At 34.8% G+C, this 9,507-nt stretch overlaps 1 protein-coding gene across 1 annotated transcript; it reads right to left on the bottom strand.

Moving 5' to 3' along the window:
* Positions 1-1,375: 1,375 nt before the first annotated feature.
* On the bottom strand, positions 1,376-8,874 carry LOC118044964 (NADPH--cytochrome P450 reductase). The gene is made up of 18 exons (XM_035053430.2): positions 8,413-8,874; positions 7,371-7,430; positions 5,962-6,038; positions 5,794-5,851; positions 5,607-5,690; positions 5,489-5,525; positions 5,067-5,136; positions 4,712-4,906; positions 4,540-4,632; positions 3,655-3,880; positions 3,479-3,562; positions 3,213-3,364; positions 3,025-3,121; positions 2,705-2,854; positions 2,536-2,613; positions 2,325-2,447; positions 2,123-2,236; positions 1,376-1,844 (listed from the first exon to the last, which is right to left on the bottom strand). Exons 1-18 carry the CDS (start codon positions 8,710-8,712, stop codon positions 1,764-1,766), a joined length of 2,079 nt encoding a protein of 692 aa, XP_034909321.1. The 5' UTR covers positions 8,713-8,874; the 3' UTR covers positions 1,376-1,763.
* Positions 8,875-9,507: the final 633 nt, after the last annotated feature.

Here is a 9,507-nt window from a genome sequence, read left to right as displayed (position 1 = left end):
AAATACTTCTTGAAATATTTAGGTTTACAAACTCTCACATTGTTATCACTTGATTCTGCTCATATACTCATTTAACAAGTATTTTTAAACCTTCATTTTAACACACACACTTTTAACATATGATTGTGGGTTGTACATTGGATTATTATATTATTTATATTCGTTTGTTAAAGGTAACAACTAAGGGAACGTGATAGTATATAATTTGCAAAAACAAATAAAAAAACCAAAAACCAAAAAATAAAAATAAAAATTGATAATAATAAAAAAAAAGTAGTTAAGTTTGGTTTCGTAGTATCTCTAACTTAAGTAATTAAACCTGAAAGGGTGTTTTAAATACTTTAAACTTGTGTATTGTGGGATGCAATTTTGTTTTTTGCCGGAAGAAAAAGCAATTTTAACTTGTACATGCATAGGTAACCTTGTGGCATATTCATATATTTTGGATTTTTTTATTTTTTATAATCAACGAGTCCTAATTTAACTTTCAATACCTTATGTTTTTAGGTATAAGATTATTTTTGGATTAAGGTTTTTATCCAGAGCTATATTTTAACTTTTTTAGATTATTTATCTATTTTACTATGAGTTTCTGAGTTTTTATATCCATAAATTTGGCATCAATTTATTTCTTATTTACCCCAGCAAGAGCAGACACCCATAGACTAACTAGAAAGCTTCCAGCTAATGAATCGTCGGCCTGCTGTTGGAGAGGTAAGATCCGTTTGGATAGCTGTTACTTTTGTGATTGAAACTTTTTGCCATGGGTGTAAAAATGTTTGCTAATTTTCTATTAGAATGCTCTTACGTTAATAAAAATTTCAGGACAGAAACCAAAGAGGAGAATCTTTTAAAGAGATATCCGAGACTTTCCGGATACGAGGCACGAGTTGTGTTGTAAGAGATTCAAAATTACTCTCTTTCCCTATCTTTAAATCTAAAACATTAATTTTACAATAGTTAATTTTAACACTAGATTTAAAAACTTTAAAATAATAAAATAAAACTCATAAAAAGATTTAAGAGTTCTTTCCACTTGTGGCTCAAAACTCCACCAAACAAATGAAAAATATAAAAATAAATAAAAGGACCCAATAGTTTTTAAAACACCAAAAGCCACGCATTCCTAAATGAAGCCCAAGATCTTGGCAAGCTGACTTGAATATCACTCAGTCTTTGAATCAATATTAAAATTTAGCACATGGACATCACGCTATACGCCTTTGGCATCGAAATTAAATAATTTTTCTTGCACGATGGCCGAGTCAATGAAAACATAAAAAGAAAAACAGAGAAAGGACTGCAACCTCGCCACCCAAGGTGCCTGCCTCAGTTACTACATTTTACTCGCACATTTTACTTCATGAGAGTTAGCTCAGCAATCGGTAAATTTTTGTAACCGTTTTGATTTTCAAAAACCGCAAGTTTAGCTTTATTTCTACCTTGACATCTGGTAACTAACTACAAGCTATTCCCTGCTTGAAGATTCCATTATGGATACAGCAGAGACTAACAGGATCCTATTCAAAAAAATAAAAAAGAAATGAAATGTGATAGAAGGCAGGCAGGAAGACATCATCATCTAAGGTTCTAAGGGAATCAGCTTTCAGATTCCCATCCTTGTGAAATCTTGCTGGGACTCCATAGTCCAAGAGAGTAGAGAAGAACCAGTGAAAGAAGCTTGAATAGTAGATGAATGAATCAATGCTATACTCGGTGAGGTTACAGCAACCAAAGGCAGATTTAATGTGAGAATGTCGCTATCACCAGACATCTCTTAGATACCGTCCTTCCATTTGGAGCTTCTTCACCATAGACTCGGTTTTTGATGAGTCCAGGCCTCCCTGAAACACAAAAGCACATAAATTTCAGATGCATAATGTTCCTCACATACACACACATGCGACAATGGGAGAGAAACACAGTAAATTCAAATGAAGGGACCAAGGTGAATCACAATGGAAGAGCTGGACATGAATCACTGGAACTTAAAACAGTGATGGGTACTGCATTGTGCATGCATGGGCATGATTTTCTTGGTGCTGTGCATCATACGGGAAGCAGCATTGAGAAAATAATAGTGCGAAGGTGACAGAACATTAGCACAAGTAATAATACGTACCTGCTCTTGCACAATAGTGTGCAGAGTCCTATGAACATCTCTAGCCATACCCTTGGCATCACCGCACACGTAAAAATAACCTCCTTGAGAAATTATAGTCCATATCTCTGCTGCCTGCATATGGTAATGAAATTAATTTAATATGTACAAGGTATTTGACTAATCAACAACCACCTAAATTTTGCAGTCTACAATTACATACTCTATCCACCATCTTATGTTGAACATATTCCTTCTGTGACCCCTCCCTCGAGAATGCAACTATCAACTCAGATATCACACCTTGCTCGACAAAATTATTGAGCTCATCCTCATATATGAAATCCTGCAGACCATAGAAATTGGAAATCAATGGGAACAAATTCGTTTTGTATCATCTATTATCAAATTAGGAAGTATGTCAAGGTCTAAACCATTTGGCGATTTCTGCATCCAAAGAAAAGCAGGGCGGGACCAAGCTGCACACCATCCTCTTTCAGGGCTATTCTTTCCTGGAGAAATCAACTAATTAATTTTCTTCATTTCACACCAAAATAAAAAATAAAAAAAATACTCCCATCAGAAAGCAAATCCATCCCACACCTGTAAAAATCCTCTGAAAGGTGCCAATCCAGTACCAGGACCCACCATTATAATTGGAGTTGAAGGATCTGCTGGTAACTTGAAATTAGATGTTCTGGTGAAAATGGGAGCCCAACTACAGTCATAACTTTTCTCCAGAGGAACTGCATTCTGTTGTTTTTTAAATTTTTATTTATAGTTTTTGAGAGAGTCAGGGGAGGGGGGATACAGCAAGATATTAGATTTTCCAAGATGCTATGCAGAAATAATCTCAAACATTAAGGATAGTAAAGAAAGAGAGAAAGTGCTGTTCTGTAAAATATAATGGAGGCTCTCAATACCTTCATCCAAGTTGAACACACCCCTTTGTGAATCCTACCAGTGGGAGTAGGACCATATACTAAAGCACAGGTCACATGTACTCTATTGGGAGTATATCTGCAGAAAAATATCAGGATACTGTGTTTTTATAATTCAATCAAGAAGATAAATTCGCATTTCAAATACTCAACATGAATAAATAGATTACCTAGGAGAGGATGAGATAGAATAGTAGCGAGGCTGTAGGCGAGGTGCCACTGCAGCAAAAAAGATACCAAGGGGAGGTTTTGAAGATGGGAACTCAGCCATTACCTCGAGAAGACTTCTCTGACTTGCCATGACCCAGTGAGAGTATTCATTCTGGAATTTTTATTTTTATTTTTTAGAAAAAGAACATAGTAGATGAGCAGGAATATACAGGACATCAAACAGAGCAAAACAAAAATCAACAAAAAGCATGGATCACCTACTGACCTTTCCTTGCAGTGATGATAAAAACTTGAGTCTATCTGCCTCGCTAGGTTCACTGGCATGAGCAGCCAAAGCAAGCAAAGCAGCCTGACAGCATAATTTCCAACCAACAATAGATAAATCTAACAGAAGTAGAACCAGAAAATAAACCTGAACAAGAAAACACGTGAAAATATCACCTTTTTAGGAGGGCTCAAGAGATCTGCATAGCATGCCAATGCAGTGTGAAGTGTGCAGGGACCTGGGAAAGGAGGTGGCAATGAGCTTCCAATAGCTGTGCCATCCTCATTATCAGCATGAATAGAAAACAACAAATCTAAAGGTTTATCTAGCAACTTCCCTGCTTCTTCAACAGTTTCATCACTATTCTCAGCATACACCCCCAAATGGTCTCCAGTTTCATATCTGAGGAGAAAAGTCAGCAAAGAGGCTGTTACTAACACTAGCGTGCAAACTTAATGGCAAATAAACAAAATACTTTTTTTCAAATTATAAACAAAAAAAGGAAGAAAGAAACCAGTAAGGTAATAAATGAATATCACAACACACCAGAAAACTGCAGAAAATATCACTCTACAGAATTCAAAAGCATATTAAGAAACCACCAAGGATACCCACCCAAAAAGTAGTGAAAAGGTATGTAAAGAAAAGAACAAATACTAGAGCTATGTGACACCGCAAATCTCAAAATAAGAAAATAACTTTTTGAGGATATCTCCTTCCTGAGAATATAGCATCTTTATAATACACACAATAAATCGAGCAAAGAGGAGCTCACACAAAGAAGTCCAAATTCACCCTAAGCGAAGAAAAGATTTGCAACAGGTAATACACTTAATTACCAAATATCCCAAGATCAGGCAAATTATTCATACAAAGAAAATTTCAGGACCTTTGTAGCAAACAAGAGAAGAAGAAGCTTTTGGGCTTCCACTTAAGCGTCACTGGTAGGGAGGGTTAAGTTGAGATAAGTCTTGGACCACAAGAAATTGAGAAAAAAAGAATTTATAAAGGGATATGAATTATTAGATTAAACAGAGAGTAAAAGTATAGAGTGAACTTACGTAATTCTAGTCCCTGTGATGTCAAATTCTAGATGTATGCAAGACCGGTCAGACTCTGCTTTGTGAAGCTCTTTTTGGACAGCAACATTGACTCTTCCGGAAAGAGGGAAAACACCAATTTCAGCAATAACAAATCAGTTATGATTACACATCCTATACCTTAGTTGATTACCTGCATGGATGGTGAATATCAAAAGACACATTCCCATTTGCCAAGTTTGAGAATTTATCCTCAACAGATATTATAGAAGTATCATGAATCACTAATCGATATTCAGGTATAGCAGCTGTATAAGGAGTAGATGGAGCATTCACATCATCTTCATCTCTGAGCAACTGGTCTAGCTCAGGCCACAACAATTCTTTCCTGAAAATAAAAGGAACAAAAACAGATGCCAATTAGGTAAATTGCACCCAGGAAGCTCCATACATCCAGAGAAAGGAAACAAAAAGGCCAATCTCAGCTAAGACAGCAATTGCAAGACACTCCATCCACTGAAGCACTCAAACATGAACATGTTGCATACCAAGCAGAAAAATCATCCTCTATGCATTGATCATCGTCGCCAAGACCAACAGGAACGAGACGCTTTCCTCCTATACCAATCACAGAGGAAAATTCTACCATGTTCAAAATAATACACAACATAAAAAACTCAAAAAGAAGGGAATGAAATGAAAAAAATTGCCAACCAGTGCAAGACATAAAAGTTTGACATGCATGCCAATCTACAGGACATGCATCTAAATCAAATATCCAAAACAAGCATGAGAACAGAATCAGAAAGCAATGTCATGAACAACTTGAAACCATGGGGGCACTGGGTTGCAAACTGCAGAATTGGTACAACATTTAGTATTTTTTTCCTCAACATATCCTCCAAAAAAAATGCTAAAACTTGATGTACTGCTACATTGCAATGAATAACTGAATAAAATTGAAATATACCTTGTTCACAGAGCAGGTCATCAAGCACCTTCGCTATCTGTTTAGTGAACAGTGCGTCATCAGATATTGCTTGCTTAAAATGAAGTCTGAGAGGAAAACAAATCCAACGCGTTTTTACCTTATTAAAATGTTCATATTGACGGTTACCAAGACCAAAAATACCATAAGAAAGCTGTTGAAGCCAGATTCCCCTTTCATTTCCCTGGAAATAGAACACCATCATTGCGGGACATTTAGCTAGAAATTCTGGTAAAACAAAGCTACAGGCATTAAGCTCGTATAGGCATTGTAAGAAAGTCACCAACCTCAGTAAACCACTTATAAAATCTCGCAGCGTTATCAGTTGGCTCTCCATCTCCATAACTACATTGTAAGATTCAAAATCATTCAATGCCAATTTTTTTTTTTTTTTTTTAAATGAAATACATGACCAACATACAGCAAAGTACCATCAAGAGTAAAATTATTCTTACGTGGCAACCATGAATAATGCCAAAGTCTCTTTCTTCAATTTTTCTTCATATTGATCATCTTCCATAGCATAATCATCCTGATTCAAGCCACAAAGAACACAAACATATGCTATAATTTCAAAAGAAGCCAATTCTCTCATGTAATGCTGCAATCAATGTCACTAGATCGTTGGCTCATATTATGCTGCGGGTCAGATTAATTTTTTTAAACATAAAAAATATCTATGTGCAGCTAATCTTTTTCTAATAGAAAAAAAAAAAATTCAAACCATGTGGGAGTTGATCTAATGTGACCCAATAAAGGCAAGCTAGATGATTGGTAAAAACATAGTTTAATTCAAAACAATTTTAAAATGACATCTTTTTTTAAAATATTGAGACAACATAATGAATCAACTCATGTCAATCCGAGTTAACCTTTCAAATCCACGACCCAGGTCATGAGACCATGATAACCCTACATAAAGTAAATAAAAAAAAATTATAAAGCTCAATTCTCAATCAATTCAATGTTGAATGATGAAACTAAAAAAAATAAAAGATTAAAAAATTAAAAAAAAAAACTCAAGTCAACCTGAATTAACCTGCCAAATTTATGACTCAGGTTATAAGACCATTATAATCTTATAGAAGGGAAATCAAAACAAATTATGAAGTCTAATTATCAATCAACCCAAAATTGATGGAAAAAATGAAACAAAAATCATTTTAAAAAAAGAAAAAAAATGATCGTAGTATTACTTCCAAACTCGTGAGATCATGAAACTGGGATAACTTTCAAGAAAGTAAATGATAGAAGACTTGAGTCAACCCGAATTAACCTACCAAGGCTACGACTCGTGTCATTAGACTGAGATATAACCCTATAAAAAAATTGAATAAATTCTCAATAAACTCATTATTGAATGATGATATTGAAAAAAAAAATCAATCTAAAATAGAACACAATTAAATGACCTGAGTCTACTCGGGTTAACTTGCAATACCCATAACCCAAACCATGTGACCGAGGAATAACCTCGTTAAAAACAAACTGAAGCAAATGAAAAAAACTTAATTCCTAATTAACCTAATGTTGAAGATGTTAAAAAATTAAACTAAAAAAAAAGTCAATTAAAAAAAAAACTCAAGTGAACTAGGTGAACCAGCCAAATCCATGACATAGATCATAAGATTGAGATAACCACATATAAAGCAAACCATAACAAATCATGAAACCTAATATCTAATAAACCAAATGTTGAAGGATGAAATTAAAATATATATATATATATATATATATATATATATATATATTACAAAAAAAATGTTATTGCAATGAATAGTATTTTAAGGGATGATACATAGTAAAAGAACCACCTCTTATGAAAAAAAATTAATAATTTGTGAAACTATTCTATCCAACATACCAGGTCAAACACTTTAACAGCTGCTTTCTCATATCTTGCTTTGACCTCTTCAGCTAAAGCCTATGATAATAGCATTAATTAGTAAAAACCTACATTAAATAAAAGTATGCAAAGTAACACATTAAATAAACCACATCAAAATGAAGATAGAATGCTCATGCAGGGAGGTTATACAACTGCTCTGATTGTTTAGAATTGAATATATCGGAACAAACAACACATGTAGAGGACAGAAAAGTGTCTATCTCTAATGAAAACACCTAGCACAGTGACTTGGCAATAGCCCCATGACAAAACATGACCTCTAGGAGTAGAATTCAATTCCAGCACTCTCTTGTGACTACCACTGTAGATAAGATGTGAGGCTCCGGCATCTCATGAAGCTCAGTCCTTAAATTTCTCACGGAGTCATTATCAGCTAAAGTACCTTGAATGTGATCTGCCCACTGTTTATTTATTATTTTTTAAAAACAGGCATGTGATCTGCCATGCTTTAGCACCAGCTGTTGCCCCCATTGAAACGTCTAACATCACAAAAGTTCATCTACTATGATTGTATATCATAAACAGTAAAGTTTTGCTAAAACTATGAAAAATGCCACCCTTGGTACCACAAGACAGCAAAGACGTAGAAAAGCGGTAAGCATAAATGTTAATGTATCATCAAAACCAATCAATCAAAAACTACTGACAATTCAAAGAGATTAAGCTGAGTTCCAAATATTAGCTGAAAAATAATCCAGCTACTCTCTGATTCACAATAAAAAAATAATAACTTACTGCTGTTCAAAGAAAATATCAGGACACCATTTCTCGAGGAAAACCAATAAATTAAAAACCCATTTTAACGCAGCTAGTCCAAAAACAAAAAGAAAAAGAGAGGATAAAACAGAGACAAACGATCAAGATTACAGAAAAACAACAGGATAACCATCAGCCATTCTTTTTTAATTAAGACTAAAAGCAGTTAGATATAGCTTTTAATTATGATTATGATTCTAGATCAATCTAAATTTTAGATAAAACAATTGTCATTATTTACCTTAGCAAAACCCTCCGCAGTTCCGGTCTGAGTTCCATAAAAGATAGTAACCTTAGTTTTCCCACCCAGAGCCTCGGACTCATCCTCCTCGTCCTTAATTGACAGTGACTTAGGAACCACCAACGGCTTGACGTCTTTGCTCCGATCGGACGATCTCTTCAATACAAGCACCACCAATCCAACTAGAGCAGCAAACGACGTGGTAATTATCACAACAACTGAGTCAGACAGCGAGTCGCCAAAAGATATCCCTAGCACTGATTCAACGAACCTAACCAAATTTGCACCACCTGAACTCATCCTTGATTAAGAAATGATCGGAAATTTTTTATGGTTTTAATGAGTTCGATTTGGTTTAGTTGTCTTGAAACGTGGTCACTAGCTCTCTCTCTTTCTTTCTAGAGTGAACCCTAGAAGATGGGGGTGGGTGAGCAGGGAGAGAGAGAGTGAGGACAGAGAAACAGGTATACTGCTGTCTTTATGTGGGGCCGACTAAGTGCTTCACCAGTGATTTTTCTTAGCAAAAAGTTAAGGAAAAATAAACGAGAGGCTAGTGTGGTCGAGTCATTGTTTGACACTAGTAGAGAGTAGAGGGTAGAAAGTAGAGAGCACAGGCGTTGACGACAGAGTTTCTATTTTGTTTTTCTTTCTTGCATTACTTTTGTGTCTTTTCGAGCCTTTTTCATCGGTCATAAATCTTTCACATTCGGGAGGGTCACGGCTTTGATTTTAGGGATTTTATTTTATTATTGCTTGACAATTTAACTAAATTTTGCTTTTAGCCTTCACCTTTCAGCATCTTTTCAATCTCTTTTTTATTATCTTTACTTATTCTACTATACAAATTTATTTCATCACTCCTGAGGATGAAAATAAAAAAATCATGTTCAATCCCTCTACTTTTCATATTCAGTCAAATCAATCCAATACACTTTATTTTTTCTCTCACATTGACCCATGTATTGTTAATTTTGGGTTCTTTCGAACCCTCCATCTAAATACATCGCAGACTTTTCGTTATGTTGAACATACTATGTTAGTTGACTCAGTTAAAAAGTATGAAATCACGTGTATGGCTTAAATAAAAAAAAAAAA

Source organism: Populus alba, chromosome 16, assembly GCF_005239225.2.
Source record: "Populus alba chromosome 16, ASM523922v2, whole genome shotgun sequence".
Lineage (NCBI taxonomy): Eukaryota > Viridiplantae > Streptophyta > Magnoliopsida > Malpighiales > Salicaceae > Populus > Populus alba.
Note: the sequence above shows the minus strand (reverse complement) of the source record. Positions and strands in the feature narration are given on the sequence as shown.